At 46.0% G+C, this 12,753-nt stretch overlaps 1 protein-coding gene across 2 annotated transcripts in view; it reads right to left on the bottom strand.

The window, feature by feature from the left end:
* The window catches only part of TTL (tubulin tyrosine ligase), a 38,584-nt gene extending 26,610 nt beyond the window's left edge, over window positions 1–11,974 (bottom strand). Inside the window, exons 1-2 of one of the 2 annotated variants that reach the window (XM_009443118.5) lie at window positions 11,718–11,971; window positions 8,186–8,264 (exon numbers count right to left, since the gene is read on the bottom strand). In XM_009443118.5, the coding sequence (XP_009441393.2) occupies window positions 8,186–8,264; window positions 11,718–11,874 (236 nt within the window). In that variant the 5' untranslated portion in view covers window positions 11,875–11,971. Of the gene's footprint in view, window positions 1–8,185; window positions 8,265–11,717 lie in introns of both variants that reach the window. The other variant, XM_054678175.2, reaches the window with a different exon arrangement.
* Between the last annotated feature and the right edge of the window lie 779 nt (window positions 11,975–12,753).

Consider the following 12,753-nt stretch of genomic DNA (forward strand, 5'->3'; position numbering starts at 1 on the left):
AAAGCATGACTCAGTCTTCTAACATCTCTGTTTGCTCTTAGTCTCCCTGGACAAAGCTCAAATGCGTTATTGGGGAGCGCACAGCTGTTAGATGCAACTTTAAAGGCATACCCCAATTAATTCAAAAGGCTTAATGTCCAACACTTATGCTCCTTTTAAAATGCATCTCTAATGAAACTTAACTGGACATAATCCTGAGCCGATATCTTTTCAACAAATATGTTGCTGAACCAGACCCATACTAAAAAAATGAAATGGGGAAGAGAGGAAAATTTAAGTAGCAAAAGACTATCCTGGCCCAACTCTCTATGGGAGAAAAGGCTACGTAGGAATCTGAATTATCTAAAGACTTTTTAAAGCTCTTGCTTTTAGCTCAGGCTGGCTTTGGTGACAGAATAAAAAAGGTATTTTTCTAACGGAACATAGGACACCAGTGGTCACAGTGAAATATACCTCCTGCTCCCCAAATACCATAACACCACAGAAGATAAAGTCAGGCAAGGCACTTAGCACACAGGGGCTTCCCTCTGCATCTACTCTGCAATCAGACCCCTGGAGCTAGAGGCACCGGCATCACATTTCACAAATTAGGAACTGGGTCATGGAGAAGTAAACTGCCTGAGATCATAAAGGTAGTGAGGACCAGCCAACATGCAGGCCCAAACTCCCAAGTCTTTTTCTTTTTTTTTAACAGCTCAAGCTACTACAAAACCCCCAAGTCTTAACTGGAAACCTGCTCTTACTCCCCAGGAATCAGAGACAGGGAGGAACCTGCCCACAGACATGCACTGGCCTTCCCTGAGCTGTGCTCCCTCTTCTGTTTAGAACAGAACTGTTAATGCCAAGTCCGTGTTAAGATTCACCTACAAAACCCAGTCTGTGAACAAATGGTGGAAATAATGACATTGTAGATAGATATTAAAAACAAATTTATTTTAAAGCGTAAGGGAAAGAACTGAAAAGCTACTTGAACTTGAAGGAACAAAATAAATAAATTTTTAACTCACTGAAAGTTCAACTCCGTATCTGCATTGTCCTATCCAGTGGCCACTAGCCAACCACAAGTGGCTACTGAGCATTTCAAATGTAGTCAGTGTGACTCAGGAACTGAATTTAAAGTTTAATTTTTTATTTTATTTTTATTTTTTTTATTTGAGACGGGGTCTCACTCTGTCTCCCAGGCTGGAGCGCAGTGGTGCGATCCTGGCTCACTGCAACCTCCACCTCCCGGGTTGAAAACATTCTCCCACCTCAGACTCCCGAGTAGCTGGGATTACAGACGCCCGTGACCACACCCAGCAAATTTTTTTTTTTTGGAGATGGAGTCTCTCTCTGTCGCCCAGGCTGGAGTGCAGTGGCGCGACCTCGGCTCACTGCAAGCTCTGCCTCCCGGGTTCACGCCATTCTCCTGCCTCAGCCTCCCGAGTAGCTGGGACTACAGGCGCCCGCCACCACGCCCGGCTAATTTTTTTGTACTTTTAGTAGAGACGGGGTTTCACCATGTTAGCCAGGATGGTCTCGATCTCCTGACCTTGTGATCTGCCTGCCTCGGCCTCCCAAAGTGCTGGGATTACAGGCGCCTGCCACCATGCCCGGCTAATTTTTTTGTACTTTTAGTAGAGACGGGGTTTCACCGTGTTAGCCAGGAAGGTCTCGATCTCCTGACCTCGTGATCCACCCGCCTCGGCCTCCCAAAGTGCTGGGATTACAGGCTTGAGCCACCGCGCCCGGCCCACACCCAGCTAATTTTTGTATTGTTAACAGAGACAAGGTTTCACCATGTTGGCCAAGCTGGTCTCAAACTCCTGACCTCAGGTAAACCACCCACCTCAGCCTCCCAAAGTGCTGGATTACAGGCATGAGCCACTGGGCCAGGCCTAAAATTTAATTTGCCTTTAATTTAAAAATGGATGCATTATAAAATATTTTTCCATTAAGCACAACTTTATTGATATGGTGAGATAATACTTCACTTTCTTGTTGTATCGCAGCATGCACGTCAGGGCCATGTGTCATTTCTAGTATCACACACAAACACATCGCTATTCTATTCAGGGACAATAGATTGATTCAGATCAAGTGATTTCTGTGCAGTGATGAAACATTATGATATGTTTACTATGCAGAGAGCATGAATTACAGTGCTAGCTACATATACCACAATTGGGACTAAGGTGAAATAGAATTTCTTCCTAGTTAAAAAAATATTTGGACAAAAATTTAAATTTAAAACGAAGGCATACTACTGACGTGGAATTGAGTAGGGACACAGAAGCTAGAACTATGACAAGGACAGTAAGAGATTTAAAAAAAAAGAACTGAAAGGAGGTATGCCACAGATTCACAAGAAATGGTGACTGCAATAGGCTATGGTAAAAGTAAAATGAAAAAACGGTTGTGTAAAGGAGACATTTTTAGCAGATACATAATAAACTTGATAAATATTTTCCTCTCAATGCTCAAAAAAATTAATGAAACTAGTGGCTAAAATCACAATAGCCAACACATTTTTTAAGCAAATGTTTTACAGAGTCTGGGTTTATAATTTTGGGCAACTATAAAATGGCTTGGATTCTTACACAAAAAGAAAACCATTTTAGATGCAAATGTAGTTTTAAAAAACTATTTTAAGGAAAAGACTTAAAAATATAATTTACAAAAAATGAACAATCTTCAGCTGAGTCACAATTGCCCACAGACTACAAAACCTTTCTAACAATATCAAAGATTGACTCAAAATTTGAAAAATATTAAGTATTTTTCTTTAGCTTTAGGTGAACTGTGTGACATAAAAGATGCTGTCCAATTAATACTTTGGGTGTTTTGCCTCAAAGGATTTCCAAATGTATGATAAAATGCTGTCAAATTGCAGCTTAAAAAACATCAAACTCAGCCGGGAGTGGTGGCTCACGCCTATAATCTCAGCACTTTGGGAGGCTGAGGCAGGCGGATCACAAGGTCAGGAGATCAAGACCATCCTGGCTAACGCGGTGAAACCCTATCTCTACTAAAAATACAAAAAATTAGCCGGGTGTGGTGGCAGTTGCCTGTAGTCCCAGCTACTCGGGATGCTGAGGCAGGAGAATTGCTTGAACCCGGGAGGCGGAGGTTGCAGTGAGCCGAGATCGTGCCACTGTACTCTAACCTGGGTGACAGAGTGAGACTCCATCTAACACACACACACACACAAACTCATAGTATAGATATTTTAAAATCTCTTACATCTGTCACAGAATTTTACCTACATGCAAAAAATTTCTTTCTATCATGACAGATAGGACTTCAGTTAGGTTGTATTAAAATATGGATTTATGGCTGGGCACAGTGGCTCACTCCTGTAATGCCAGCAGTTTGGGAGGCCGAGGCAGGTGATCACCTGAGGTCAGGAGTTCAAGACCAGCCTGGTCAACATGGTGAAATCCCGTCTCTACTAAAAATACAAAAAACTAGCCAGACATGGTGGTGGGTGCCTGTAATCCCAGCTACTTGGGAGGCTGAGGCAGGAGAATCGCTTGAACTGGGAGGCGGAGGTTGTAGTGAGCTGAGATGGTGCCACTGCACTCCAGCCTGGGTGACAGAGTAAAACTCCATCTCAAAAAAAAAAAAAAAAAAAAGATTTACTAAGATTTTAGTAGACTAATGTTTCCTTTACTACTTCATTTTATTGTATGATACATATTGGAAACATTTGCTTCAATGCATTATGTGTTACACGTTGAAAACATTTGTGTTAGGTCTGCTTTTTGTTTGTTTGTTTGTTTATCCGAGACAGGGTTTGGTTCTGTTGCCCAGGCTGGAGTGCAGCGGCACAATCTCGGCTCACTGCAAACTCTGCCTCCCCCGCTCAAGCGATTCTTGTGCCTCAGCCTCCCAAGTAGCTGGGACTACAGGCGCACACCACCATGCCCAGCTAATTTTTTTTGTATTTGGAAGAGGCAGGGTTTCACCATGTTGGCCAGGCTGGTCTCAAACTCCTGACCTCAAATGATCCACCTGCCTTGGCCTCTGAAAGTGTTGGGATTACAGGTGTGAGTCACCACGTCCGGCCTTGTGCTAGGTTTTCTGAAGCAGACTCTAAGTGTCACGGATACAGTTGTTACAATGGTTCTGTATATACTCAATGAGTCTCCAGTTCATGGAAACAGAAGACAATTAATTTAATGATACTGTGTTCTCTGCCAGTATTCACTGATGGAGAAGGGGAAGGGTCTTTTTAAATAAAGATTTACTTTTCAACTCCAATTCAGATTTTCTTGAAAATAAAAGGAATGTTTGTCAAATCATCATTTTCACTCAGTAATTCATTATTTCAGTAATCAAAATAAAAAATGACTGCCATTTGCATTTTCTCATCTATCTTCATACTGCATATAAACAAGATAAATTTAAAGCTCCGAGGAAGGGAAGAGAAGATCTTATTTATGATCCACCCAGACAGGTGTGAGAATTTATGTTCCAACTTCATAAGTTGATAATAATGATTTCACATATTTTTACAACATGATTCAGTATGCAAAAAATGTTAATTGTAATAGCATTATGAAAATTGGCTGCAAAAACTAAAAGAAATCTGAGGAACACTTTGTCGACATTGATAAATTTAGAGTTACTTTTCAATATATTCAATACATCTTTGAATTTGATATTTACAGTATCGAACTAACACAAGAGTTGGTGAATTTACTTAACTTGGACATTATTTTGAAAATAAGCTTTTGCTTCACAGTCAAATCAATTCTTCTAGAAAAGATGAACTAGTTTTGAAAATGTGTGTGCAATATTAAAGGAAATAGATCTTCTGGCTTTCAAAGTTGTTGAAAAACTTTTATGTACAACTTGAGTACATAAATCTACTTCTTCAACCATACTTTTATGTAATCTAAATTCAGATCAAAGCTTTCCAATGAAAATTTACTGTTTGAATTAAGATGTGCTACATATGTAAAATTCACATTAGATTTTGAAGACTCTGAATAAAAGAACGTAAAATATAATAGCTTTTTATATTAATTACATGTCAAAATAACATTTTGGATTTATTTAGTTAAATATAATAAATTATTTGGGTTTTTAAATTTTATTTATTTATTTTTTGAGACGGCGTCTCACTCTGTCACCCAGGCTGGAGTGCAATGGCATGATCTCAGCTCACTGCAATCTCCACCTCCTGGGCCCAAGCAATTCTCCTGCCTCAGCCTCCCAAGTAGCTGGGACTACAGGCGCCTGCCACCATGCCCAGCTAATTTTTATATTTTTAATAGAGACGGGGTTTCACCATGTTGGCCAGGATGGTCTCAATCTCTTGACATCGTGATCCGCCCGCCTCGGCCTCCCAAAGTGCTGGGATTACAGGCGTGAGCCACCACGCCCGGCAATAAATTATTAATTTAATTGCAGCTGTTACTTTTCTTTTTTTTTTTTTTAAGAAGGAGTCTCACTCTGTCTCCCAAGCTGGAGTGCAGTGGCATGATCTCGGCTCACTGCAACCTCCACCTCTCAGGTTCAAGCGATTCTCCTGCCTCAGCCTCCCGAGCAGCTGGGATTACAGGTACCCACCACCATACCCAGCTAATTTTTGTATTTTTAGTAGACATGGGGTTTTACCATGTTGGCCAGATTGGTCTCGAACTCCTGACCCTAAGTGATCTGTCCGCCTCAGACTCCCAAAGTGCTGAGATTACAGGCGTGAGCCACCACGCCCGGCTTGCAGCTGTTTCTCTGCACTTATTTTAATGTGGCTACTAGGCGGTTGATAATTACATGTGTGGGTAGCATCCTGTTTCTGTTGGACAGTGCTGGTCTGTAAGATGACCTTGGTCTGGAAGCCCTCATTTCCTGCACAGAACCAAGACCAGGCTCTGCAGGAAGTCCTTTGCTTTTGTCCCATTTCCTCATGGGCCCATTTGGGAAGTAATCAGAAATGGAGATTTATTTACATCTATAAAACAGCAATGCTCAGGAGAGGAAAAGATAGCCTCTGATCTGTACCAGGAGAAGAAAAGCCCCTCAGGGTTCTAAGACTATGGCCTTGAGGCCTCAGTGAAATTTCCTTAACTCCCTGAAGTGACAGGGGGAAGGACTGGGCTGCACAGGGTCCTGCACTGAACCCCACCAAGGCTCTGGGAAGCCTCCCAAGGGTGCACAGTCACAATGGCCAGGGGTCCCATTTGTGCAGATTAAAACTGTCCTGGTTTAACAGGAGCTACTATGGCCATGGGCAACCTGGCTGTCCTCTCTGAACTGCCACTTTGTCCTATAAAATCAAGGAGACTTTATTTCTAACTCTCTGGAGCCCTTTCAAGCCATACAAAATCGTGGGAGAGAGACAAATGGATAAAGGGAAGCATCATATCCTAGAATTACTGCAAGCCCCTCACAGGACAACTGAGACAAAGATGGAAGCTGATGAGGATGATGCAACCTCCAGCCTGCATAGGTCATGTCACCATTACAAGGTGCTATCACAGATCACACTGCATGCCTCCGAGGGGCAAGGGGCAGGTACTGTCACCACCATCCATCCCCATTTTACAGATGAGACACGGGGATTCTGAGTGGTGCTCTCCAAGGTCACAGATATTTATCACACTTGGTCACGACTCCAGCCCTGTACTCACTCTGCTTCACTATAACTGCAAAATATACAAACATGGAAACCAGTATTTTTTTACTGAGTCCTCTGCTTCCTACTTTATCTTTAGGGGAAAAATCGTAGCAGAAAAGGTTTAATAAATATTTAATAAGAATTTCTAAGTGAATAATTTGAATAAACAAGCATGTCCCACTTCTATTCCTGATTCCATGTAACAGTCATTTGCATTCTAAATATACAAACATGTCACAAAATGACTTCAGGAAGCCTCACTCTCCTTCAGGAGTGGGATGAATCATGATAAACCCATCATAGAGAGGAGTGGGTACATAAGTTACCAGGGTCAATGAGTGAACAAAAAGCAGAAATGTTCCTGTGAGCACCCAAGCTAGTAAATATCTAGAGCCCAGAAAGAAATGTTAGTGGGAAAAGAGCATTTTGCATTGAGTCATATCTTCCAGTACCTGGCTACACACACATGTTCACCAGTCCTCATGGAAAGAATACTGGAGGCCCACGACAGCCCTGATTTTAGTGGCCCGACCCAGTGTTTCCTACTGAAATAACAGTAATAGCAAAGACAACTATACTAATAGCAATAATAAGGAATGCTTTCACTTATACAGTATGAACAACAAGACGGGCACAATTCAAAGCCCGTAGCTAAATTAGCTCAATTAATCCTCATAACAACCTTAGGTAGTTATTATTATTTCCCCATTTTACAGCCAAGAAAATTAAGATAGTGTCAAATTCTCATTATGTACCAGGCCACTGTGCTATATAAACTTTACATGCATCACCTTATTTAATTCTCATAATAGCCTTACGAGGGAGGCACTGAGGCTTAGAGGGATGAGGAGATCTGCCCAAGCTAGTGAGAGAAAGAGCTGGGGTGAAAACTTACACTTTTGACCCTAGATCTTAATCGTTGTCTCACACCGTCTCCTTCCATTTTGTGATACCTAGCCATAATCCAACTGCTCAGAGATGGGCAGTGCAGTGAATGCTCTTATACCCTGCCCAGATATCCTTTCTGAGGGACCCCTTACAGCCACGAGAGATGGATGCTACGGGCTATATATGCCCTTCTCTGGGGACCAGCCCCTGCCCAGAAATGCCTGTGAAGCTAAGCCCTCCATCTCTTCCCACAGCCAATGGCTGACTGATACTGGAGCATAGAGGCCTGGTCCTTGCTCAAAATGTGACAACTCTGAGGTGCCATTCACTCTGGTGCTCCTTGGAGTCAGGAGAGGCAAGACTTCCGCTGAAACCACCTCTTTACTTGGTTCTCCCCCTGCCCTGCCCTGTCCTTGCTTCCCGATGGCTGTCTCTTAAGAACCCTACCCCAGGAAATCACTTACACAGGAGACCCTGAGTCAGGCTCTGCTTCTAGGAGCCTCACCTCAGAGGCAGACAGGCTTTATCAAGCACCATGTTTTGGACCGCAACCAAAGCGGCTTAGAGGAAGCTTCTGAACTGATATTTGTTGGCTTTTAAAATAAAAGTATGTTTGTCCTTTAAACAACCCCACATTTTTGCCTAAGTGCTTCATTTAGGTAAAAAATGGAAAACAGCGGTCTTAACACTTACTTCACTAAAGAAGCTTTGCGACACAGTTTGTCAGCACCCCTGTAGTAATTCACCAACTGTACCAGCCCGGGCTCGTGACCTAGGAAGGAAAGAGGAGGCTCAGAAGGGACACAGGACAGGTGGGGAATGACAATGTCAGCCCCAGCAAGCAGGAGAGAGGACAGCTGTGTCATGCCCAGCTTTTCTCTCTCTCATCTCAGGATTGGCTGTTAGAAAATGGAAAATGGAACAATTTTGTTTCTCTGTCCCCAGGGACCCTCTTTCTCTCAGTACTGCTGGCAACCTTCATTCTCCCCACAATGGATATTATATCAACATCGTAGGTTTGCCAAAACTGCTGCTACCTTTGCCTGTTTTTTCTTGTTAGGGTAGAGGGTATTGAGGGTATTTTTTCATTTCACCTCTCCCTGACTGCACACTGCATTCCGCTCCTGGCTTAACACATATAGACTTGTCACTCTGTACAATAAGGCTACTTTAACAGTCACGCTTTCCACATCCGTAACCTGGCTTTCCATACCAAGGAAGGAAGGAGAACTAGAATGATGCTGGTCTCAAGCAAGTCTATCTCTGCAAGCTTCTAGGTGAAGGAAGGTAGTGGAGAGGCCATGTCTACAAAATCAGAAGCCCTGAGAGCTTTCTTCTGTGCCGCATTCCATGGGGAAACTCATTTTCAACAGTTCTTATTATATGTGGCCTTTTTTTATAGAATTAGAGCAGAAAGGACACAAAGAAAAACAATTTTTATTAAAAATAAAAAGTGTTTTCAGCCAGACACAGTGGCTCATGCCTGTTATCCCAGCACTCTGGGAGGCTGAGGTGGGTAAGTCACCTGAGATCAGGAGTTCAAGACCAGCTTGGCCAACATGGCAAAACCCCATCTCTACTAAAAACACAAAAACTAGCTGGGCGTGGTGGCGCACACCGGTAATTCTAGCTACTTGGGAGGCTGAGGCATGAGAATCACTTGAACCTGGGAGGCAGAGGTTGCAGTGAGCCAAGATCCCACCACTGCACTCCAGCCTGGGCGACAGAGCAAGACTTCATCTCAAAAATAAAATAAAATAAAAAATGTTTTGTTTCAAATCTTAATAAAACACACTGTATTTCCAGTAACAAAATCAAAGTAAGACCAAAGGAATTTTCAGTTGAAAATGCCAGAAGAAAGAATAATTTCTCTGAGAATGGCATACAGTCAAATCAAAAGTTTCAGGCAGGCATTAGCTGGCTCTCACTGGTCTCCCTGAGCACACAGACCTGATTCCCACCTGAACTGCCTACGTTCTTATCCACAGGGCACCTGCCTTCCTGAGCCTTTACCTAGCTCTATAAATCTTCTCCTTGGCTTTCATGTAGTACACTTTAAGCAAAAGGTATATATCCCTTAACAGTGATGGCATATAACCAATTTTGTTGTAGGATGCTGTTTTCTTTCCCATAAAAACCAAATGTTGGCCGGGCACGGTGGTTCATGCCTGTAATCCCAGCACTTTGGGAGGACGAAGTGGGCGGATCACCTGAGGTCAGGAGTTCGAGACCAGCCTGACCAACACGGCGAAACCTTGTCTCTACCAAAAATACAAAAAATTAGCTGGGCATGGTGATGCGCGCCTGTAATCCCAGCTACTTGGGAGGCTGAGGCAGGAGAATTGCTTGAACCCAGGAGGGAGAGGTTGCAGTGAGCCAAAATTGCACCACTGCACTCCAGCCTGGGCGACAGAGTGAGACTCTGTCGCAAAACAAACAAACAAACAAAAAACAAAACTACAAAAAAAAAAAACACACACACACAAACAAAAAGCTCAAACGTTTACTGATCATCTCCTGAATTTGTGGTATCTGTTCAGGATTCAAATTCTGGAGGCTTCTGCTTCTCACTCCTAGGCTTAAGCACCAGGGTAATGCCAGTCACTCCTACCTCTGCCTGGGCGGAGCCATGTTTGTTGTTTTTAATGTTATGATTCCACCTAAGCTTTCACAGCTAGGCACTGCCAAGAATATAGAGGGAAGTCAGGAAGTCTGGAAGGGGAAGTGGACAATGCAAGGAACAAATAATTGTTCTCAACTATAAGCAATTCTTCCTCTCCTTTCAGATCATGAATTCTCTTTGCTAGGGTCTTCCTGACACCGGTTAACAAAAGGGAGTCTCCAGGCACAGTCTCCATATTCTAAGATTTCTGGGTGTTCAAATGGGTCCTTCCATGGAGTCACCATTCTACATCATAAACTTGTATACCAATGAAAAGTTGTCCCAGGTACTATTCAAAAGAAAAAAATCCAGCAACTTTACACTGCAGCTCTTCATTCCTCCAACGATTTGAGTTTTACACAGCCCCCTCCCAAAGGCTCTATGGAAGCTCATAAATGACCAGTCAATTCCAAATGGCCCGTATTCAGTTTTTACCCATTTGAATTCTGACCACACCTATTTCTAAAAACTGTTTTCTCTCCTGGACATAGAACATTGCTCTCTCTGGGTTGCCCTCCAAGGTAGAGGTGACTCTTCCTCCGCATCGATTCTCCCCTTGTCTTTGGAATACAATTGGCCCCCACCTCTGGTGAATTCTGGCAAGGAACATGGCTCCCCGGAGAGAAGATGCAATTCCCAGATGACTGTGCAGAGAGGGAGGCCATGAGACTATGCTCAGGTCAATAGGATGTGAGTTGAACCGATCTGGGCAACTTCTGGATGACATCACTTACAAGGAGCCGCTAGTCCCCTCCTATCTCCTGCGCTTTCCTACCCGTGGACATGTGGGTATGGTGGTGCCCAGCCAGCTTCAACCATGTGGATGAAGGTAATTCCCTAGGGGAGAGCAGGGAAGACAGGGAGGGCAAACGCAGCCTCGTGTAAGATCTTAATCCAATGCAGAACTGCGAAAACACATTATTTGGTGAAACTAAGGAAAGGTTTATAATCAGACATCCCTCCACACTTCCCTGGGCTAGGGTCTCTTCTGCAGCTCCTGCTTTTGGAATCCAGGGGTCTTTTCCAAACCCTCTGATCGTTCCTCCGCGCCTTCGAGTGGCAGAAGCCTCAGGGGTTTCAACACCTACAGCTCCCCCTCCCGCGCCCACGCCAAGCAGGGAGAAATCCTCAGTGCAGACGAGCTGCAAGATGACTCCAGCCAACGCCAGCCGCCCGCTCTGCGGAGCCGCGCCCCGAGCCGCGCTCCGCGCGGCGGACCTGCCAAATCTGGGGGCTTCGGCCCGGGGGAGCAGCTATACTCGCGCCTCAGGTCCCAGCCCCGGCGGCCAACGTCTCCCGGGCTGCAGGGACCGGTCATTGTCAGGAGATAGCTGCAGCCCCGAGTGGCCGCACCGCGACTCCGACTCTAAATCCAAGTTAGGAGACAAGAAAGCATTAAAAACGACAGGTTTCGATCTTTCTGAATCCGTTTTTGATATGCCCGACAAGCGACAGAGGGGAAAATGTATGACCTTTAAAAACAAAAGCGCTGGTTCTAACGGGCCGCGGGAGGCGCGCAGGGCCGCTCCGAGGAGGGCAGACGGGAATTGGGGAAGGGCTCACCCAGTCTCCCGAAGGGCAGCCGATTCCTCTCTCCCAACATCAGGTTGAATCTGGGGTTGTCTCGCCGCAGCCTCTTCCAGTGGCCGGTGGCGAGAAGCAGCCGAGAGACCTCGGCGTAGACGCTGCTGTTCTCATCGCGTACCACGAAGGTGTACATGGCGAAGGGCCGCGCGCCCGGGCCGCCGGGCAGCCGCCGCAGGGACCAGCCGGCCGAGAAGGCGGCTCAGCGCGGACCCCGCCCGGGCGCCCGCCGCGGCCCGGCCCCCGCTGCCCGCGCCGGCTACCGCGCCCCTCGGGTGCCGGCGGCGCCGCGCCCGGGCGCCCGCCGGTGCCGGAGAGGAAAGCGCCGCTCGCACGCCCGCCCACCCCGGCGCGGCCCCGCCTCTGGCCCGTGATTCCGCGCGGCCCGGCCCCGCCGCGCTCTGGAGGAGCCCGTGGGCGGCGGCGCGCCCTTTCCTTACCCTCCCCGGGGGCGGCGGCGGCGCAGGGTTGGAGACCCGCGGCGGTGGGCGCGGCTTTACTGCAGCGGGCGGACTGTGCAGTGGAACCGGAGCCCGGGCCTGGGGTGGTTCTTTCCGAGCCCCGGGTCGCAGCCGGGGGGCGGTGCCGGCGGAAGATCCCAGTTTGCAGGGCTCGATCTGGGTTTTTCTTCTATTGCCAAAGGACCTTGTATGGATAAAACCCAAAAGTTCTAAGGCCCGGTCCTGTGGCCTAGTGAAGAAGCGCTTCCTCTTCCTCTTTGCTTAACGACTACGGAGACTCGGAGCGTCGGTTTTGTTTGTGTCGAGTGCTCCTTCCTTCGGCTGAGACCAGGGTGGCGCACGGCCAAGGGGATGACCTTAGACTCTGCTGGTGGAAGCAGGTCCCAAACCAACCCCCTGGAGCCCTGGGCTCCGCTCTTTTCCTGCCTTTTACTGGCATTCAGCCACTTGCTTTCCCTTCTCCGGACCTCGATTTCCCCTTATGAGCAGCGGAGAGTGGCTCTTAAAAGTCCCTTCGGTTCTGATAGCCCACTCTGAAGACTGTGCCGCTGCAT

Source organism: Pan troglodytes, chromosome 12 (assembly GCF_028858775.2).
Source record: "Pan troglodytes isolate AG18354 chromosome 12, NHGRI_mPanTro3-v2.0_pri, whole genome shotgun sequence".
NCBI classification, from domain to species: Eukaryota; Metazoa; Chordata; class Mammalia; order Primates; family Hominidae; genus Pan; species Pan troglodytes.